Consider the following 23174-nt stretch of genomic DNA (forward strand, 5'->3'; position numbering starts at 1 on the left):
ACTGAATAGCGGTATGCCTATCTGTTATTGACTTTCTTTGTTTACTCTGCATATCCGCTAGGACAAGTTTCCACGCTCAACAGCGGTATCCATACCCGCTATAGACTGTTATTGTTACGCTGCATACCTGTTTGGAATTACCGTATTACTCAGTCGTTATATGCATAACTGTGATTGACTATCCATTATTGGCCTGCATATCGGTGCTGAGCAAGTATCTACCAAGCAGCGCCACACATACCGTTATATAGACTTTGTTGGATACGCTGCATACCTATTGGGATCAAGTTCCTCTGTGCTCTCAGTGTCTGCATCCTATTATCTTTGTATGCTTCCACTCATCAACACTTGTACACATCCTCACCTATTAAGCAGTGGTACAACTTGCTATACGCAGACCACTGACTTCCCCGCTACCTACCTGCACCTGGACAAGTCTCTTCCTCTTCACCATAAGCAGTGGTACAACTTGCGGTACGCAGACCACTGACTTCCCTGCTACCTCCCTGCTACCTCCCTGCATCTACTCACGTCCATCCTGATATCCGTGTTCAAATCTGCCTTTCCATTATATCAGCTAGTCGCTGATTCATTGACCAAAGATTGCTGCAAGTCACTGATCTTCCTATTATTCATTGGCATTATCTCTCCATCTGCTGTGATATATGTTCCACTAGTCACCCTGCTACCAGTGGACCATTGTGTGAACTTCAGTACAATGGTAAGCCCAGTCACCTGGTGAAATCCTGGGCAAGACTCCTAGTGCCCGTGACATGTGCTTGATCCTAGGTTTAAAAACTACATTGAGTCTGTTTACAAATGACCGAGATCTGAACAGTTGCAAGGAGCTCTTGGTCAGCAGGTTGACCGCTTGACGCCATCTCCTCCTTCAGTTTCTCAGGCAGCTGCTGCTCGTAAGAAATTCCACTTTCCAAAGAGAATCAGGGATGACGCAGGTGGCAGACCACAACAGTTTGACATCTGGGCTGGTTTGAAAGATTTTCCCAAAAAAAGTGTGACCTTGGCCATAACTTCATCCAATGCTACTATTAACATGCAAAGGGTGGTGGAGGATTGTTTTCAAGAGTTAATTGATATGGAAATGTCAGACAGTCCCTTTCCATAACAGGAGGAAAAACAAGCCATTTCGAAACCCATGTACAAACTTGCTTTGCAATACCTAAGCTGTCCACCCTCCAGTGTGTACTCAGAAAGAGTATTCAGCACAGCCGGGAACCTTGTCAGTGATTGACGTAGGAGGTTACTTCCGAAAAATGTGTAAAAGATGATCATCAAAATGAACTACATCTTCCACATGGATGGCCTTTACCGGCAAATACATCCAAGTACTGACACTTCTCTAATGGCGAATTCCAGCAAAGATGAATTAATAGTCTGTGATGATGATGTTACACACTGATGAGGGTGAGGATGAGGCTGAAGATGATGACAACATCATCTTGACAGTGTAGAATTCACTTCACAGCACTGTTGGTCTAACATGCCTTTAGGCCATTGATAGCTATTTTAGTGGGGGCCCAAACAAACCAAGCACTTCAGCCACAAAAGTGGCATCCCTTGTCGCTAAAGTGCTTGGTTTGTTAAGTGTGCATGTCCTTTGTAAGATCCAACATATGGGTGGTTGTGAGGGTCCAAGGACAATTCCATCTTACACCATTAATCTTTCCTGGTACAAATGTGTGTTTCTGCCCTTACTCTAACAAGCCCATTGTTAGCTTGTTTAGGGAGGGCCATGTTGGTTTGCACTTCAGCCACAAAAGTGCCACTCTTTGTGGATGAACTGCTTGGCTTGATGAATTGTACATGCTACCTCTCCTAAAATTGAATGAAAATCAATGGAAATTAGTGTTATTGAGGTTAATAATAATGTAGGTACAAAATAATAACGAAATTATGTGATTTTACCCCACAAAATGAAATTTTAATAAAAAATAGCTAAACAAAAACGCGCAAGGGCGGTTTTGGCAAAACCAAAACCCGAAGCTAATCCAGATCCAAAACTAAAACACGGGGGTCAGTGAGCATCTCTACTTTTAAGACTCTAAATATTTGTAATAAAATACTCTCTGTAAACATCAGTGACAATTAGTGTGAAATTCCAATGGAGTGTATTACTGCATGGACATATGATACCACTTTCATACTGCCGCCCCGGCAATATCCCCTGTTGTTAACCCGGGATATTGCCGGGGCACAGGGCAGTATAGATAAGAAGATTCCCGGGTCGGGCGGGTTCATACTGCACCTGCCCGACCCGGGTTTTAGAAAAAAAAAAAGTGAAAAAAAAGATTTTAATTACTAAAAAATACAAAACAAATGTTTACTTAACTTCTTTTCAGCCAGCGGTGTTTCTGGTGCGTTGCCGGCTGTCAGGGGGACCTCTGGGTACTAAAATGACGTCATTTCTAGTCCATTAGAAATGACATCATTTTAGTACCCAGAGGTCCCCCTGACAGCCGGCAACGCACCGGAGACACCGCTGGCTGAAAAGAAGTTAAGTAAACATTTGTTTTGTATTTTTTAGTAATTAAAATCTTTTTTTTTTTTTTTTTTTTTACTTTTTTTTTTTACTTCCCAATTTTTTTTTTTTTGCAGTATGAATGGTGAGACCCGGGAATTACACGGTTTGCACCATTCATACTGCAGGCGAGCGGGTCCAACACTGGAATTACCCCTCGCAAAATCCCGGGTCTAAATCCCGGGATTTTAGAACCGGGATTTTGTGGTTGGACTATTCATACTGCACCAAGACCCGGGTTTTTCAGCGTGCCTCTGCAAAAACCCGGGTTTTTGGTGCAGTATGAATGGGGTATAAGAAGGTGCATCACTGGTCCTCCTGCTACTCTTCCCCTTCCACAGCTATTTTGAATTGTCAGCTTAAAATATTTGTGGATGCACTACCATTGAAACAGGAATCTATAGAATAATTAGCTTGAGTTTTAAGTGGGAATGCTACTTTAAATAACGAGTGGCTTGGTATATATATTTTTTCTAATTAGGGGGTACTTTGTATAACAGTGAACATATTAGTGAGTACATGTTAAACCTTTACCATTACATGGGGCCACATGTTTGTTTGTTTGTTTGTTTGTTTGTTTGTTTTATTTTTTTAAGTTGAGTATATAGCGTGTGAATCTTAAGGGGAAAAATGGAATCCTTGGGCTTTAATGAATATATGTATCTCCAAGATACTAATTAGCAAAGGTGGGTAACAGTGAACATATGAGACTGCGTGATCTCTAAACAGTATGTAAATGCAAAGTAACAATATTTGTTAGTGCTTTTCTCCTCTATGCTTAAATGGAAATTAAAAAATTGCAGATGCTTTTAAGTATACAATTTCTTAAAAAAAATAATGTAAACCTATAAAAAATATATAAAATAAACTCCTTTTCATTGCCTTTGAATGTCAAAAATTGTTGGTCTTATTTTTCCTTTTTTTATTTGTATGCGTGTGTATGCATACGTATACATACGTGTGGATGTGTGTGTGTGTGTATAACATTTTTTATTTTTTTCAATAATTACTATTTAAGATGAGTATATTAAGTTAGTTTAGCATAAGTATGTGTTAATTGTTAGCAGGTAGTTTAAGCTAAATATAAAACAAACAAAACCTAGGGTGTCTGCTAGTTATTGTTGCACATTCATATTATAGGTATTGTTAAATAAGTGGTACAGTGATTAGCATTCCTATCTGTGTGCAGTATGTCTGTTCATATGCAGGGGCGCACGCAGGGGGGTTTCTGAGTCTCCAGAAATCCCTCCCCTCCGTGAAGATCGGGGGCTAAACAGTGCCCATACATAGCGGCACTGTACAGCAGCTGCGGCGCTGTCAAAGAAGTACAATACAGCACCGCCGCGGATGCTTCTTTGACAGCGCCACGGCTGCTGTACATGCGCAGCAGCTCCCTAGATTGATTTTTTTCGGGAGGGGGAACCCCTCCCCTTTTAAAATCCTGCATGCGCCCCTGATATGTATGTGTTCTGTGTTTATGCGTGGGTTTCTTCCGGGTGCTCTGATTTCCCCCTACAGTCCAAAAACATATTGGCAGGTTAATTGTTTTTTTTAACCACAATGAACATTTAATGTATGTTAAGTAGGGCATTTAGACTGTAAGCTCCCAAGTGTAGGGACTGATGTGACTGGTTTGAATATTCTCTGGAAAGCGCTGTGTAAAATGGTGACGCTATACATGTAAACTATAATAAATGAAAGTAATTAAGTGTGCTAGGTAAGTTCAGTTTTAACATGTTCACTGTTTTTTTTTCTAATAGTTAGATAAGCTTGGATTTGATCATTTATGGGCAGTGTGTGTGTGTGTGTGTGTATATGTACATATATGTGTGTAAAATATATGTATATATATATATATATATATATATATATGTATGTGTGTATGTGTGTGTATATATATATATATATAATATATTTTACAGAATGAATACATTCGTTAGGTCTTAAATAGATAAGGCTACTGTAATAATAGGAGATTTTGCCAATTAATCTCCTGTAACAGAAAACTACAAAAACTAAGAAATACAGCGCTCTAAAATCTATTGTAATATTAGAAGCATAGAGGGCAGAAATAGAAGCCACAGAAATTCAGTTAATTTGAGATGTATAATTTATTACTTATTCACCTTATCATTTCCATAAAAAAATAAACTATTGTCTAAAATATTCTAAAACATCTATCATAAACTTAAATACTGTCCTATTTTATTGACATACATATAATAGATGCAATCTTAGACAGGTTGTCCTCCTGTAAATACACAGCAGCTCAGATCAAATGTATAAATGTATATAGTACATACAACACAATTTGTGAGATACATGTATCATTTAGACACACAATTCCTATATTAACTGTTTCAGCTGTTAAATTAATTCATTCAGTCTTCTAAGTAGTTTCCTCTGTTATTATAACAGAATCAAAAAGAGGTCAAGCCATCACAAAAGACAGTGTGTATGATCTTATAGTTTTTCCAGGTACGCGACAATATCTGTTTTAGTTTAATATCGAGATCCTGAAATGACCGCTGTTTGTATCAAAGTAAAAAATCCACTTCGAATATGATGTGCGGTCTCTGTATCTCTGAACTGCAAAAATATTTAAGCTACCTAAATCCTGGGATTATATATTTTGATGTCACAAATGCCTCCTGCAGTGGAAACAAGTTGGTTGTTTTTTTTGTTTTTTTTTACCATAACAGCACATCGGAGTTCCAAGTCTTTTAATACAAATTACCCAAATCTTGGGACTTAAGTTCTCCAGCACTCCTCCACCACAATATGACAGGTTCTCTCACTCTGCAGTAATGATTCTCGGTGGCCACCAAAACAAGAGATCTTCACCCCTCTGGGTTTAACTGCACAATCAGAGTCAATACTCCATAGTACTAATCGGGGTTCTCTGTCACAGCATATTAGAATCTCACTGTGAACGGACAGATCTGTTTCTCCTTTCCTCTCCCGATCAGCTCAGCCCCCACTTATCAACCACTGACACGTTTCGTTCAAGAATCATTTTTTCAAAACATTGTGGAGTGCTCTATAGAATATGATTAATTGCTCATACATATCCGATTGGCTGGAACTCGTTAAGTAGTCTTGTATTACCACTTGGCTGTTAAGTTGTGAAAACATCAATAAAATCCATAACATATGTACTTTACCATTTGTTTGTACGTGTGTTTGTGTGTGTGTATATATATATATATATATATATATATATATATATATATATATATATATATATATATATATATATATAATCACGAACACGTGCACACACACTTATGTGTACAATCAAATGGTGATGTAAACCTTGTCACAATGGTATGTTGAGACCATGATTTAGTAGAGCTTCCTACAAGGGGGCGATGTCCCTACTGTACCAGGCGTTCTCAGGTAGTCCCTTATCCTGTTGCTTACCTGGCTCACCCTGCTTGGCTTCCAAGATCGACTGGGTTTGGGCATAGCCAGGGATATAAGACCATAGGCCCCGCCCCCTTTCTGACTTCTGAGGCTGCCGGCGCTGCACACTATGTGCAAGTTTGCTCGGCAGTGACAGGCAGGGAACAGTGTGCTGTCCGGCCACTCTGATTGTGAAATACAATCAGGGCAGCCGGGCAGCACACTGTCCCTGCCTGTCACTGCCGAACGGATCTGCTCATAGTGTGCAGCCGTTAGCAGCAAGCCCCCGTTTACTTTAAGGGAGGGACACCCTTTTTTAGTGCAGCTCTTGCAACATTAGAAGTAGCCTTTCTTCCCTCTGGTTACATTAATGTACTGTCTACATTTTAATGATGATGGCGCAGTTTTGATGGAAGTGTTTTAGGCCAGTAAATGGGAGAGGGTGGGGGTTTGTCTTGATTGCTCACCTGGGTGGTGTGATCCTTGTCCTTTTTCTTATTCTTATGTTTTCTTGATTGGAGTGTAGGAAGTAGTGTTCAGTTTCGGTTGGTGGGGAAAAAAGGAATGGAGAAGACTTGCCTTGTTTGTGTCCGTGGTTAGAGTCTCTTAGGTTAATGCCTCTATTGGCATTAGTTTAAAGGCTCTTTTTTAAAAATGTCGGTAGCTGTAAGTGTCAATATCTGTGTTGGTGTTTGCTGGTAAATGTGGTGTTTTGCAAGTGTGTAGACTAGATAGTTGTGTATAGTGGTGGTAAATTCCATTTAATGTGTTGATGTTAATATGTGTTTTGCAGTGGTTAGGGTAACTCTAGTGATGCTGTGTTAAGGTTAGTGTGGTGAAAATATAGTAAGAGTAGGGAGATTGCTTTGATAAGGACATTTGTTTGTTCAGCAGACTTAGCCTTTTTGGGGAACTTCTTTTCTGCTCCTACTGTGTTTCAGATTTCAGTGTATTAGAGATGTAGTTGAAATGCACAGGCACTGGTGGGTTCCACTTTCCCGGCAGCTTAATCTTTGGAGCCATGAGTGGCCAAGGTGGCTGCAGGTCCAGGGGTGTGTAGAGGTAAGTATGTAGATGGGGTTTGTGGATCCTTAATGGCAGACATCTTCAGGGGTTGGGACAGCTTGACTTTTAGGTAGGGACCAATCGAAATGAGGAGAGGAGGCTGGAATGAACGGTGGCGATTGGGAGGAGGTGTAGATATGGAGAGGATGGATCAATAAACATATTAGGCATAAGATACTTTAGATGGATGATGATCTCTACTAAACGGAAAACCTCCACAGACCCTAGTTTACAGGACTAGAATTCCTGAACCGTCCGTCAGGCAGCAACCGTTCACTTACAAGTGCAGACTGTCTAGAAAACCACCTTCCTATTTTAATGCTAATGCCCGTTCCACCAGAATTGATGATCCAAGATACGATCGCTTGTCTAAATAAATCCACTATTTGATATTAATATATAGCAAAGGTTTGTATTACTGAGCTGAATAATATACATGAAAATACTGGAGTGTTTATGTAAGTGATAATATACTTCATACTGTGAATAAGATTGTTAATCGTCACCAAGGAGTTCCGTGATCATATAAAGACGCAGAGACACGAGCAAAGTGTTTTAAACAGATCTCCGATCTCCAAAGGCATCTGTATTAATTTAAAGGAGTGAGGTATTCCCTATAATACACACGTTTTCTAATGAACAAAAGAACATCACATTTTACCCATTTATACAGATATTATTTACAGATATTATTTATTATGAGTTACATACAGTATATTCATTTCATTTGTGTATTTTACTTAGCTAAATAAGTCAACCATGTTTGTTCACTACAGGTGCTGTTAGGGGGGAGGTGCTTATCTGACTAAACATGCACATTTGCTGTTCAGAAATGCACTGTCTGGTTTAGTTGATTCATACAATGTCAGGGCCTGTGATGGCACAGCAACTGAAAAGCCTACAGGCAATGTCCTAAAAATGTGAGAGGAGTTTAACGTAGTGGGGAAGCAATACAGAGCTGCAGTGGAATGTAAGGGTGCTCATATCAAACGTCCCACTCATCCTTTGCACACACAGGTTTCACAATGGTAAAAATTAAATTTACCCATGTTAACAGTTATTGTCTGTGATTGTCAGACAATAGACTCTATGCTACAGAAATCACTAAGAAGTTAAGGGATAAGGCAGGATCTTCCCCTTGCTCAGGGGTTCCCTCATTTGAAAGAGGGAGCCAGTTGGGAGAAGACACTAAAAGTGCCCAATCTCCCCTATACCAGCACCTAGACACTTGAGAGCACCCTTATTTTAAGGGAGAGGTTACTGGTTTGAAATGATGTAGCCGCTTAGAAGTTATATTTTTTTTTTTATCATGTGTGATTACCAGACAATGACACCCTACACTACAGAATGCCATACCTCAAAAGCGTAAGGCTGAAATTATAATGCCCAGATCTCCTGCATGTTGCCCAAAATAAACTCTGAGGTCCTTTAAATGACACTGTATGGTGTCTGGTTTTAAAAATTCTATGTCTTGTTGTGCTACCCATATTATTCCTATACATTTTATGCTGATCATTCAAGAAGCTAGTCCAAAAAATGTGTAATAATTTGCAAGTGCAAATTTTATTATGAACATCTATGTGAAGAATCCTGCGATTTGGAAAGGAAGAACCACAAAGTATTTCCGGGTGGTGTTTACCAAAATTTTCATTTTCTTGCAAATTCAATAAAAAAATAAAAGAAAAGAAAATGGCCAATACTCCTCCATGTGATGAGGTATAAGCAAACAAATGCTATTATATGAAAAGTCTTCCAAAAAAAAAATCAAGGTATTTATTATGTGGCTGCTGCATAGACAATTTACTACTATAGATATTGGTATGCGATCTGCTCAAAAAAAAATAAAAAATAGGCTTAGTGTAGGGATTAGAAAAGCCTCAGCTGCAAAGGGGTAAGCTGAGGCCACATTTCTGTCAAATTTGCAGAGACCACCAAAAAAAAAAAAAAAGTAGTCCATACGTTTTTCATTTAACAGGCACACTAAGCAATGTAACCTAGAGCTGGATATGGCATCAAATTATATAAGCTTTGTGAGAGCTGCACTGGCTACACCTACACAGTTTACATTTTAGATAAAGGAGTGTTAGGTCCTTCTGTATGCCCATTTTATATAGGCATCAATAGTAAAGTAATCTGGGCTTTAGTTTCTTTACTACTATGCCTAGGGTAAAACTTATGTAGTGACAATTTTTAGACGACAATTTTGTTTTTTTAAAATATGTGTATGAGGAAGGTTCTGTGGCCTGTGGGACAATGAGGAGGGCAAACCAAAAATTCTTACACAATTTTTAGTGAACACCAAATTTAAAAGGAGGAAGTCAGCTGGTCTCCACAGAAAATACCTGCTTACTTAAAAAATGAGGAAAAAAATGTGGTTGTGCTGATTACCATACATACAGTGGCCACTGATCAGTCAAGAGATTTACAAACACAAAAGTCTTTGTAGCGAAGAATATTATAAATATATGAGGCAGTAAACTTCTAGATGCTCAAACTATATCTGGCTTTGTGAAAATGAAAGATCTGGTACAAAAAGGTTTCTATATACAGTTTACAATTTGTATGCAATATAGTATATAATATATTATGTAAAATATATGAAAAATCAAGGATTTGTTCCTCAGATTCGTAGAGCAAGTAATAACTTCCATCATGTACCCTGTAATCAGGGACATTAAGCAGACTACATGAGATACTTCCCTGAAATCATCTCCCCCTACAGAAACTAAAATGTGGCCCCTGAAAGGCTGTTATACATATGAAAATGGTATAAGACCAGAAACCAAGTTATACTGTCGCCATTATCCTTCACATTTAGGTTTCTGTATGAGACTGTTTTACTTACATAAACACTTATTTTAGCACAAAAAAGATTGATACTTAATATTTTACTTTCAAGGTAAATTTTAAAAAATCCACACAAAAAAACTCAGCAAACACTACATTTTGTTTGCGTTTGTGTCCAAAAGTTGTACTAAAAATGTTTACATTTTGACTATGAAAAAATTGTCCTCAATTAAAATGTGATGTATTGTTTCTGGCGTCTGACCCGTGATATGTTAGAGAGGAAAGAGCACAACATGCAATACCCAATCATAGCATTTTCACTCACTTTAGGTGTTCCTGTACTGGTTCATTTTGTGTATGAAAAATTTGCTGCTGAATTAATGCATTTGTGGAAAGCGTTCTTTTTCATTTTTGCTGCCAGGTTGCAATAAATACCTGCAAAAACATGTCCAAAGTTGTCACTACCCACTTTTTGAATACATGTAGGGAGTCAGGTTTTCTTTAATTTATGGAGTGTTCCTAATGTTCATAGGGTCTCTTATGAGACAGTTGGCATGGGAGAACCAAAATCAATCAGACCAATATATAGCAAAATTGTCCAATTTGGTCTCGTCATAAAGGTTAAAAATTAACCCTGCACAAAAAGTAATTTTAAATTAGATCATAAGTGTGACAGCCCATTTTAAAGAGGTTTTTCTGTTAAATTGTTTTTATTTGTACCTATAGTGCCAGTCAAGTATTTTTCGCCAAAATAAACTAGCTCATTCTTATATATTGTAAATGACAGTATCAGCTTGCCCCCATTTGCTGCTGACCCTACTAGAGTGCTCTACATCATCATGACAAGAAGCCTTCTATACTTGCAGTGGCCTGCATGAATGGAATGTGAAAACACACTTGGATCAGCTTTTTGTTACTGAATCAGATGATGAGACACTTTACACCAGCTTTCTGATATTTGAAACTTTAAAATGTTATACACATACCATACAATACTAGTGTCTTCTGCACTATCCGTTCCTATAGACCCTCAAATCTATTCAGTCAATACTCAGACAAGAAATGAGCTGAGAGTTGCTGACAGCACATTCAAGTTCTATTTGTTACACTATTTGAATTGCAGTGTCTGAGAATGTGGGTTTAAGAATTCTCCTTGCTCACTGTTACAAATTAATTTTAATGTGCTTCAGGGAAGCCCAAGGTTCCTCTGTAATTGCTTGAAGATTAGGGCGTTACCACAGCATACCTATTGACGGGGAAGGTTACAGTTTCTATGGTGCTGATGTCACTCATGACCATGTCAATAAGACCTGTGATCATAACTTTGCTGATAACTTACATTATTTAATTTAATTGTTTGTGATTTATTGCTTACCTGATTTTGCTGTGACAAATGCCCCAAAGCTCTTTCCAAGTACCTATAAAAATACACTGCAGACGTCCTGGAAATTGCAGGTATATCTGAGTTTCTACTGATAAGTTTTCCACTGTTTACTAGACTTATTAAGCTAATTGTTGGCCTTCATGACAAGTAAAAGATAACTTGCTGTTGGCCAGCATTATATTATCTTTTTATGGACTTGAAAAGTGACTCTATACCACATACATGAAATCACAATTTGAGATCAGAGTACCAACATTATGGGTCTCATGCTATGTACGCAATTTTTGTGTACATGCGCAGAATAAATTTACTTTACGCAAAGCACATGGGTGTGCCCCCAATGCCACATGATTCCCTTAGGGTACACTTCATGTTTCAATATAAAGTTTACCTTTTAGTTTCATTATTTAAACAGTTGAAAAGACTTCACCATCGAATGGTCTTCCACTGACTACTAATATATAGCCACTGAGCCTACACCGACATCAGAACCATTATGAAGACCATGAAAGACAGCAATTAAATAAAATTAATTCATTGAAATGGCTGCATGTGATCCAGTTGTGTGCTGAATGTGACTTATGGCCTGCTCATTGCCCAATAATGAAACGCATAGGCAGATGTGTAGATGGCAGATTGTTAGAGAACATTGATTGTCAGGTCATGATGGTGCCCTCAAGTATTTATGGTGAAAAAGGCCAATGCAGACTATTTCTGATGTGTGGAATTGCACTTTACATATGAAAAACATGTTATCTGCAGGGAACGTTGTTCCCAACTGCAAAGACTGTCCCTTTACATTTTTTACATTTACATTCTAAAACACTGAACTTCAAAGTGCAGTTAAGAAAAACCTGCTGTTCTTTCAGCTTAGTCATTTCTGAACAAGCAGGAAAGTGTGCCGTAGGGCACGTTGTTCAATGTGGAAAATCTATAGTGCCTCGACTTTAAACAGATACTGCCACCTTCTATGAAATTCTCTTATGTGCATAATATAGTGCCTTATGGGCTGTGCATTTGTAAAAAAAACAAAAACTTAGACCTCTTCGGGAAGCTGATGTAAAACTGTGCACTGTATGCAAATAGGCTGATTTAGCTTCACTCCTGAATCGGGTCACATAGTGTTATCCTTACTCCCAGGTGGCTCTCTTGATTTATAGTTCTACATTGATTGCTTTTGAATCAGGGGAGCTCTGTAGGGAAGGAGTCACTCAGTTTTCCTTATCAAAAATGCATTGTGCACTAGGCACTATGTAAAAATAAAAAAAACGGGCGGGGTTTATAAAAGGTCACATGTGAGGTCAGTTTGATGGTTGGCATATCAGCTAGCACTCTGATATGTAAATTGATGAATGTATGCTTCCCTGCCAGTGCTGCCCCCGGGTACTTTTAAACACAATTTTTAAAGTGCAGCATTTACTCTAAACAAATTGAAAACATACATTTTCTATGAGTAATATGGATATTATATCAAACAAAGGCTTTAATTACTTAAGCTCCAAAGCAGCATTTTGCACAAGTGTGCAAAGTACTCAATGAAAACAGTATCCAATTGAAATCCCGTATACAGCCATAGCCAAAAGTTTTGAAAATGACACAAATTTTTCCACACAGTCTCCTGCCTCAGTTTTTATTATGGCAATTTACATATACTCCAGAATGTCATGAAGAGTGATCAGATGAATTGCAATTAATGTCAAAGTCTCTCTTTGCCATGACAATGAACTTTATCTCAAAAACATTTCCACTGCATTTCAGCCCTGCCACAAAATAACCAGCTGACATGAGGTCAGTGATTCTCCTGTTAACACAGGTGAGAGTGTTCACAAGGACAAGGCTGGAGATCACTCTGTCATGCTGATTGAGTTAGAATAACAGACTGGCAGCTTTAAAAGGAGGGTGGTGCTTGAAATCATTGTTCTTCCTCTGTTAACCATGGTTACCTGCAAGGATACACGTGCAGTCTTCATTGCTTTGCACAAAAAGGGCTTCACAGGCAAAAATATTTCTGCTAGTAAGATTGCACCTAAATCAACCATTTATCGGATCATCAAGAACTTCAAGGAGAGAGAGGTTCAATAGTTGTGAAGCAGGCTTCAGGGCGCCCAAGAACGACCAGCAAGCATCAGGATCATCTGAAATTGATTCAGCTGCGGAATTGGGACACCACCAGTGTAGAGCTTGCTCAGGAATGGCAGCAGGCAGGCAGGTGTGAGTGCTGTGGGTCTGACACGATAATTATTAGAATAACGGTAATTACATTTTGCACCATAAATGGGGTAATTACCAAAGTGTGGTTTTTCACAATTACTCTGTGAAAAATTCCAAGAGTGTGCAATAAGTTTTTATTTTGTATTTTTTTTTTCTCCATTGCTTGCATATTTTTAATTTTATATCCAAAGACTCCTGATATACTTGTTATTGTTGTTAGTAGTGGTGGTGGTTTTTGCTTGATCAATGTTATTGAATGCTTGATCTCAAAACCTGGGCAGGTTTTACTCACGTTTTAATCCCTGCTACATTTGGTAGTAATCCTATTTAAAATGAGTAAAGCTGTCCTTCTAAAAATTCATACATCAGTATTTCTATTTCAGACGTGTATTTGTGTAGCTTTAACTGCATTGTCTATATTTGTTTGTGAGATGTTAGTTGCATTTTTATCCAGTAGGGACATGTTTGTCAATTGTGCCAAATATATATTGTGCTTGCAGTTGTTTGTTTATGTATTTACATTTCCCGCTGTGAAGTTACCAATGTTGTTCCTGCAACTTCATTTCTCCTTCTCTCTCCCGCTATCGTGCAGAGAGTTCGTCCAGGAAGACAAAGTCTACTTGGGATGAGAGTAGACACGAGACCTATGGTAAGACCAATCTGCCAGTGTGGCTCCCTGACACCTGCATTGCTGTGTGTCTAACTCTGTGCTTTTGCATGGCATTCTTTGCCTACAGGGCGGAGGCTTGGGTGACTGTGTTCTGCAGCTTAAGGCTTCAAAGCATGCACTTCTTAATCTGCTTTGTTTGTGGTGGCTATAAGCATAACTTTACCGACAGGGGAGGGCTGGCAAAGTTTAGCCCGGGGGGGCAAGACACGACTAAGCGGCCTATTTTAAAGGAAAATTATGCAAGTGACCCAACCCAGGGTAGCCCATTATGGGGCCAGCCCGGGGGGCACATGCCCCCCTTCCCCCCAGCCCAGCCTGCCCCTGTTTGCCGACTACCCGCTGGTACAATATTGGCAAGTTCTTCGTTTTGTTTATATAGGCTGTGCAGGTGTCATTGGTAATGAATTTAATCTGGTGAAAAAATATTTTTATCAATTTAGGAAATGTGTTTTTGGCTTTGGGATATTTTAAGCTAGTGTTTCTCTGTTGTACAGTTTGTGGTACTAATATGGAAATATATACATAGCTATAAGTTACTTATTTATGCAGCAATTGGCAGGCAATTGAAGCTGTAACCCAGGTTTTCCAAATTGGTCCTCAAACAATAATTATTCTATTTAGTTCAACTTAATTGATTGAAATGCATTGTATAAATGTTATTTATTTCATCACTGTTTAAACTGTCCTAGCTTTTTGCCATTTTATTTTTTATTTATTTTTTTCATTGTGGGTGTTTAATGGCTACTCCTTTATCCATTCTTTGTTTCAACATTTTAAGTTTATGTAATCTTATTTTATGCCTCATTGGGCACGGCTCCAGTCAGCAGCCATCTTTCACAACTGTTGCTGCTTTACATCTCCCCTGTAACACTGAGATCTGAGGTTTACTGATTGTAGGTGGCAGAGGTCCCAACTAAATATAAGGGTAGGGACTTTGCAGGGAACAGCAAATGGTGGCTTGAAAGTAGACTGGTCTCTGAGTGGTATTTCCTCGCATACCTATCACATATGGGAATCAACAAATTTGTAAAATGTAGGTGGGTAGTGGTGCTTTAAAGTAGGAAAATAAACACTGTTTTTTTTTTTTTTTCTTTTTCACGTTTATACAGCAAGGTCAGTACCTCATTTTTTTTTTAAATTTTTTTTTTTTATATTTTAGCATGCGACTGAGCACTCTCCTAGAAATTCTTTTTTCTTTTTCAAAATTTCACTTTAGAGTGCAAAGTAATACACAGGCTCACAACTGTCAGCATGTATCATGTGAAGACATGGGGCAGAGAAGGTGCTGAAAGATTTTACAATAAAAAGTGCAGACTGAGCTTAGAGACATGCAAAGCCCCTTTGCCCACTACATTGTGTATCATGTAACTGTGGTTGCCATGGTAAATCCATGATACTGCATAATTATGAATCATACCAGCCTGAACAAGCAAACCAAGAAACATGCTAAATACCATGAGGGGTTATGTTTAAAAAAAACAAACAAAAAAAAACAAAACAAAAAACCATCTTCATGAAATTGCTGCTTTAACTTTCTAAAGTTTTATCCTTTTATGTTAAGTATTCCAAGTATTTACATAATGAGGGCACTATTTATGGGCAATATTTATATATGTATTTACTGGCCAGGTACAGTTAAAAAGTGTTTGAGAAGATGAGGCCACCAAATAAGCCTAGGAGGCCACATCTGCACTCCAGTTAGACATTCCTGATCTACAATATAGAGTTCTGACTTTTGATGTAAAAGATTATTAAAATACTAACTGCAAAGAGAGGGGTGATTCCATATCTTTAAGAGCTAGGAATTAATGGATATGGCTGTTAAGCAAAAGGGAAGAGCAACTGGATCACTCTTGTCTTTATTTGGCTTGTTAGGCTGGGTACACACTACAGGGTTTTCAGCCAATCGGCCGATAAACAACTGTTTACCCGATATTGCATTAGTGTGTTGTACCACAAACTTAGGCTAGGTACACACTGCAGGTTTTTCATCCAAACATTGTGCTAATCAGCTGACATCATCAACATTTATTTATATAGCGCCACTGATTCCGCAGTGCTGTACAGAGAACTCATTCACATCAGTCCCTGTCCCATTGGAGCTTACAGACTAAATTCCCTAACATATACACAGAGAGAGAGAGACTAGGGTCAATTTTGATAGCAGACAATTAGCCTAACTAGTATGTTTTTGAAGTTTGTGAGGACTCGGAGGAAACCCACGACGACCGTTCGGTCAGAAATCGCATTAGTGTGTATACTTGCACGATGAGCGAAAGTGCCGATCGTTGTTTCATGCCTATCATTGTTGGTCGTACTGTTTGATAATCTCGTTCTAATAATCTTCCAATCATGTAGTGTGTGCGAGTTCAGGACAGATTCCACGGCCAACTGTCGATAGTTCCTCAAACTCCGGCTCCTTTCTGGGTGTGTATGTAAATTTCTGATGTCTCCCACACTTCATTCAAATGGCAATTAGGTGTTTCTAACAGAAAAAGAATAGTAGCTGTGTATTGCATTGATATGTATAGCATATGTCTGTTTGCCTAATCATTCACCTTTGTCAGTACAGACTACAAGAAAGACACCTAGATTTGAAATAATAAAGGTGTGTGTATTGGATATGTCTGCATAATTAAACACCTATGTGCATCTAGTCTACAATAAAAGCACTTTGCAATGTATTCTATAGTTGTGTTTTGGATAAAACCAGACGTGCATTCAACATCTTTCATACTTATGACTTTATTGTAAGAAAATATATATATTGTAAGTGCACCAAAGAAACCACGCTTTTTTAATCCAACACATTTATTAATAGACAATATCCATAGAAATGGATATAGCATTTAAAGAAATAATTTTCATCACTCATAAATCCACTGACTTATTTAACGATTAACCTGGCTACTGCTTTGTGACATAACTTTCTCATATACTGGAGAGAATTCTAGGATTTTTTTTCTGTCCTTAATTCAGTAAAATATTCATTCAGCTTTTCTATCCTCTTGCTGCCTGGAGGAATGGACTTCCACAATTCGTTTAAAACGTGTCTAATGTGTATGCATGAATTGCCTGACCGATCAGACCTTCAGTCGCAGGTACAATCGTTGTAGATAAAACATTAGTTGGAAAATTCTCAAGCGTGTACCTACCCGTAGTGTGGTTAGAAATTAAGCCTTTTCACTTAATTTTCTAACATGACCATAATAATCTGATTTTTGATTGAATGATTATTTTTCTCATTTTGGAGCCAATAAACTGCAGTCATGGGCAAATTGTCTGATACTACTGCAGATTCTGCATGTGACCAGTTTAATAATCAGACATAAATGTCAGGGTTTAAAAACCCTTTGTTCATATGTTCTGTGTTTTTTTTTGTTTGTTTTTTTTTGCAATCACTATCCTCATCTAAAAGTACTGTTGTGGAATTGCCTGTAAATTGGTATGAAGGATTAGAAATTGTTTCAAGTAAAATAAACCCTTGCCTCTTAAAACAGGTTTTCCTTGCACAAGTTTTGATGTCAGTGTTCAGACTAACTATCATGAGAATGAAGAAATCCACTGCAATCTACAAATAAATGCAAGCTCTGCATTCTAGCCAGAAGAAATCTATAAAATGGGAAAGTACTATAAAGTGTTCTGTATACAGTTTGTGTATGTGTGTATATATAGTGTGTGTGTGTGTGTGTATATATGTATGTATATATATATGTATGTATATATATATATATGTATGTATATATATATATATATATATATATATATATATATATATATATATATATATATATATATATATATATATATAAGATTTTTCCATGGTTAAAAGACCTTACGGTTTAACATGTCCGATTAAGGTTCCTTACATACCATCTAAACTGTAAGAAAACGATTGAGACTCCTCCACTCAATCGCCAAACGGCAATGAAATTACGACAATTAAGGCAAAAGCCTAAATGGAATGAGATTTCTGTCACTCACAAAATGGTGCAGCTGCTAATTTACACTTTTTCTCACACATACCCCACTGCCCACCAGCTGTGTGATCACATGCACACATGCCACTGCCAAGTGCACCAGCTTTTCTCACGTCCCTTTCTATGTACCAGCCTCTCTCACATGACACCCCATTATCACCAGCTATTCTTTTCACATGTAACCTCCCTGTGCACCAGCTTTTTCAACAGTCACCAACTTTGCACCTAGGTTTCTTTCAAATATCACACCATTCGCACCAGATTTTGTCACATGTCAACCCTTATGCCCACCAACATTCTCAAATATGCCATAAAATATGCCTACCAGCTTTTCTGTCATATGCATGTGAGCTTTTTTCTAACTTGCAACCCTGTATACCAATAACCGTATATAATGTGCCATGCATGTATGTATGTATGTATATATGTATGTATGTCCTGGCAGTGGTGAGGTGCCGTATGTATGTCCTGGCAGTGGTGAGGTATGAAATCTTTGATTTCTCCTTCCATAAACCTTTTATAAATGTTGCGATTGCCATGTTATGGAGAAATCTGCTGTTCTCTCCATTTTAATGGCTGATCGCACTTTAGTATATAGATCCCAAAGAGTCCTTTGATTTTAGTGCCTAAGTCCCTGTTTCCATGACATCACTTTCCTTTTTTGAACTTACTTCAAGTGCTCAGGATTGTTGTCCTCCTCTTCATTGCTCTGGTCTCCGTCATATGATCTATATTATCAATATCTATGCTCACGAGGTCAATCTCCTCTTCAGTTTTTTCATGGTTTTTTTCATTGACATTCCCAAGTATTGCCATTTTCCTTACTCCTGGCACTCCTCTTACCTTGTTCTCTTTCTTGAGCCGCCTCCTGGTGTTGGCAAACAATTTAGAGAATCGGGTAAGAGTAATCTTGGTGATTATGGCTAGCATGATCTTTTTGCTTTTGGTGGGGTACAGGTTCCTCCTGTGCTCATTTAGTCAGGCTTTCAATGTTCTAGTAGTTTCCTTGGTGGTATTCTTCGATTGACCTGGATAACGACACTGAAACTCCCAATGAGGGTAATAACCTGGGGCCAGTGGTCAAGGTGGAAATTTAGAAGCGCTGGTATGAAAATTAGATGTGAATGGCGGGAGCCTGGGGTCCACTTTGGCCTTCTGAAGCTTTAGGGATACCGAAAGTGTGACATTATCTTTTAGATGTTTTTAACACTGTATAGTATGATCTAAAACATATTTAGTGGTGCAACAGCTGTGTGTCACTTACCTCTCCTGTGTCCTTTCACCTCTCCCTCATGTCTCCTGTGTTCCAGTATCTTTCATGTCTCCTTTGTGTACTTACATTTTCCCCGATATTTCTTGTTCCTTCAATAATGCATAATGTCTACTTTGTTTCTTCACTTTTCCTTTTGTCATCTATGTGTCTGTTCTCCTTTCCCCAGGGCCCGATGAAGGGTTCCGGCCTCCCTAGGCTATTTCAGCCATAGCTCCCCCCCGCCCCCATCCTTCCCCCAATATAAGCGTTTAGGGCTTCTCTTGAATTTTCAGGAGTATTCTCCAGCATTCACATTTAGAAAGATTGTGCAATCTCTTACCAGTTCTTGTTCTTCTCTCTTGCTTGTTCTTGTAGGTTTGTAGTCTTATAACTTGTTGTGGAAATTTGAGGCCCTGTTTTGAAAACATGCAGCAATTGCATTATAATGTAAAATGTTAACAAACCCCGAATGATTAGGCCCTTTAGTCCAAACACAACAGTCCATTATAGCCAGATAAAACTACCCCATTGCACAGGCATACGTAGGCAATAAAATATATGAAAATTGTTGTCAAAGAGCTATAAAAGAAAATACAAACCTTTACCAGCCCCACCTGACTATTGTTCAGTATTCTATTGATCCTAGAGACCACAGAGATCATCCTCATAACCGCTACACAATACAAAGATCATGCCCCGCCAAAGCTACTCTATTTTTTAAATGCCCCACTAAGCAATTTCTTCAACCCACTTTATCGGCCACCTCACCTGTTCCCTCCATGTTGTGAACATTATGTCCAGTGTGTAGTCAGTGCAGTTCTATATCTTGCATGTGCTCTGTCTGCAGAGGCACCCTAAGCTCAGTAAAGCAGATACAGACATGTAGCTTGCAATGAGTTATTGCTGCACATCTGTGTCCTTTCCGCAGCCTCCTGCACGGACAACTTATAAAAGCTTGAGGAGAAGATTTTGTCAGCAGATACATCAGTTACTAATAACTCGTTACTACACAACTACATAATGTCATACACAATAACTTCACATCCAAGCGTGTTCCATTTTTCCTGGAGTTTTACAGATCAGCGAACCCTTCCCCTAGATATATATAGGACAGACACACTTATAGACCTGTCTCCAAAGTATAGTCTCATGGCTTGCATTCTACAGTGATCCGGCACCACTAGTACTTTGGCTGAGTGGCGAACTGTAGATGGAGCCCTGAGAGTAGCTTAGCGAGAGATATGGGACTATTCCTGTTTTGGAAGAAGCAATCAGACTAATGGCCAGTTCGCCAGAGCTCTGTGTGGACCCCCTGAGCCCCCTTGATGTCCACGCTGAAGCCCTGGCTGTGGTGCTGGTGGTGTGAATGGTGGGAAGCTGCAGTTTCCATACTCGTGGACCTGTTGGATGGGATGCTGTGAGGGTGACCACTGGACATACTGCTGGTATCAGGGCTCTCTATATTGGGCACTGCGTTGAGGGCAGACAAAATGTCCTGGGGAGGAGAGGAAATACCATTCCCTGGATCCTGACAGTCTGGGGGCTGCTGTCTTGCTCTCCGGTTCAGCTGTGCCTGACGCTGGTGCAGCTGAGAATCAGTGTATTAGAATATAATTATAATATATATAAAATATGTATTATTAAATATAATGACAAGTACTGAAGAACATTTGGTTAAATTCACTGAGAAAACAATGTACATTTTTCATGTCAGAATTACTCTGCTTCTTGGGAGGCACTGGGGATAAAGTGGTGTGAATGGCTCAGGGGCAGGGGGGTAATGACTGACAGAGCAGCACTTGCAGTGTATGTCACGCAGTAGCAGGACAGTGATGGTGTTTGTGTTTTAGTGCAATAACAGGGCATAGGGTGACATGCTGGTGAGCCATGCAAGGGGATACAACAAGCGGCTCATGTTTTCCAGCTGTATAGTGCAGCTTGTGAACATCGTGTGCTACACAAATACAGATTTTGAGGCAGACAGGAGGGAGGTGTGTGGGCTGGTATCAGGAGAGCTGTTATGTTACTTGCTCTTATTCACTGCATCCCTCTTTGACTGTGGGCACAGACAGTTGGTAGGTGATCACTGCAGAGCACTTTTAAATCTACCGCGCCCAGCTCAGTGCAGTGAATGAATTAGCTGACATCACTGAGGGGCAGGAAGTTTAATTGGCTCTATTACAGCCACCTCTGAAATCACACGGACCATTAAACTTTAAAAGGAGAGCTGTGCCAGGGCTAATAATGCTAGTGTGTGTCCCCCACAGCCCTAAAACCTAAGCCATCTTCATAGTATCCGTCAAATATGGCCAATTTATTCTGCTCACAGAAGACAATTTCTTAGCAAGAGACAGGTCAGCCATATTTGTACTTTCAAGTGAAGCCACTCTGAGTACACCCCATACACACCTCTATTTGACATGCGCAACATTATGAAAATTCTATAAAATCCCCCTTCTTTAAAATGGAGCATATTTTTTCAAATTGTCATAAAAACTGTAACTTTGTCAAACTTGTGAACCCTTAAAGACATTCCTCAGCCCTAATAGCTTTCTGTCAAAACTAAACCCCAAGTCTTTAAACCCCCCAAAAAATAAAAATGGTGACTTTTTGCGAAACAGGAAATGGAAAACAGCGAGATTTTCAACTTTAGATTATTCTTAATTTATCATTTTTTCTTCTTTCTTTTTCCTGAAATTTGACATGCGGCACCTATGAACGGTTCTCCATTTGTATGCCAAATTTCAGTTTAATAGCTTTAGTACTTTTTATGAAGCCCCTCAAACACCATGCACCCCCCTCTTACAGATTTAGCGTGGCGGGAATGCCGTATGCCGTTTATTAGATCCAACCATACTATGCCGATATATATATATTATTATGTGAGACTGAATCACTTATAAATAACTTATTATATAAATGTATTTAATTTGATAGCGCAGTGCATCATTTTGTCATTGCAAGTGTTCTGATTTTTGTATTGGTAGGTATTTTGTATGCAAAGGTATTGATTTCTGAGATGGTGTCATGATTTAGTTTTTAAAACTTTTCTAGTGGAAATCCCAACTAAGCTAGTTAGACCTTTTTTCATCTGTGAGTAACCAACAGGTCTTTTTAGACTGAAAGCACAGCAGGAGGCCGTTGCCTGTTGTCATGTCTTGTTAAAGAGACAGGAAACCTATGAACAATGTTGACTGCAAGTTTTAAGAAATAACAGATTATTGTAAATTTTGTTAAAGTTTAAATAGAGGATATATTGCATTCTAATGGTAATTATTGATGTGATATATTGGACGTTGTGGTGCCATCTGGGACGTGGCTGGGTTATCACCTGCCAACGTGAATATCAGAATCTGTATAAAAAGAACACTGTTTGACCATGTAATGTATCTTTCCATTTGTAACTTCTGGAAAGATCGCTAGTACCACAAACTGGCGTGTAACTGTCTTTATTAGGACTACGTGAGCTAACAAAACATCACTGCTTCAGGGTACTGCTTTGATGACTAACTTGTGCTGTAATTCCAGTATACTAAAGATTAGACAAACCTAATCCGTTACCCAGCTGTTCTGAGGTTGGGATCCAGCATCCATTAGCAACATTTTGCCCGCTACCCCTCAGCACTGACCAGTGTAATCGGCTAGGGGGAACCACCCACAGCATCTGTGATTTGAAGAAAGAGGTCAGGTGTATCAGCCCAGGTGCCCATCAAGGGGGTACTCTAGCAGCGAGAGTTACCCAGAAGGAAGTGGTTCTAGGTACCGGCAAAGGAGCCTAGTGGTTGCAGCAGCAAGCCCCTTCCTTCTACTGCATTTAGAGAGGCGCAATCTGTGATAAAGAAAGGGGATGGGGGCCTGCCACCATCCTGCTACAATCTGTG

General features: G+C 38.9%; 1 protein-coding gene across 6 annotated transcripts in view; it reads left to right on the forward strand.

The window, feature by feature from the left end:
* Window positions 1-23174, forward strand: part of ARHGEF12 (Rho guanine nucleotide exchange factor 12) — a 187322-nt gene that overhangs the window by 30478 nt on the left and 133670 nt on the right. For 3 of the 6 annotated variants that reach the window (XM_075190668.1, XM_075190670.1, XM_075190669.1), the window contains one exon: window positions 13984-14040. The exons of the other annotated variants lie outside the window; for them this stretch is intronic. In XM_075190668.1, coding sequence (XP_075046769.1) covers window positions 13984-14040 — 57 coding nt within the window. The remainder of the gene's footprint in view (window positions 1-13983; window positions 14041-23174) is intronic. 6 annotated transcript variants of the gene reach the window in all.

Source organism: Mixophyes fleayi, chromosome 11 (genome assembly GCF_038048845.1).
Source record: "Mixophyes fleayi isolate aMixFle1 chromosome 11, aMixFle1.hap1, whole genome shotgun sequence".
NCBI lineage: Eukaryota > Metazoa > Chordata > Amphibia > Anura > Limnodynastidae > Mixophyes > Mixophyes fleayi.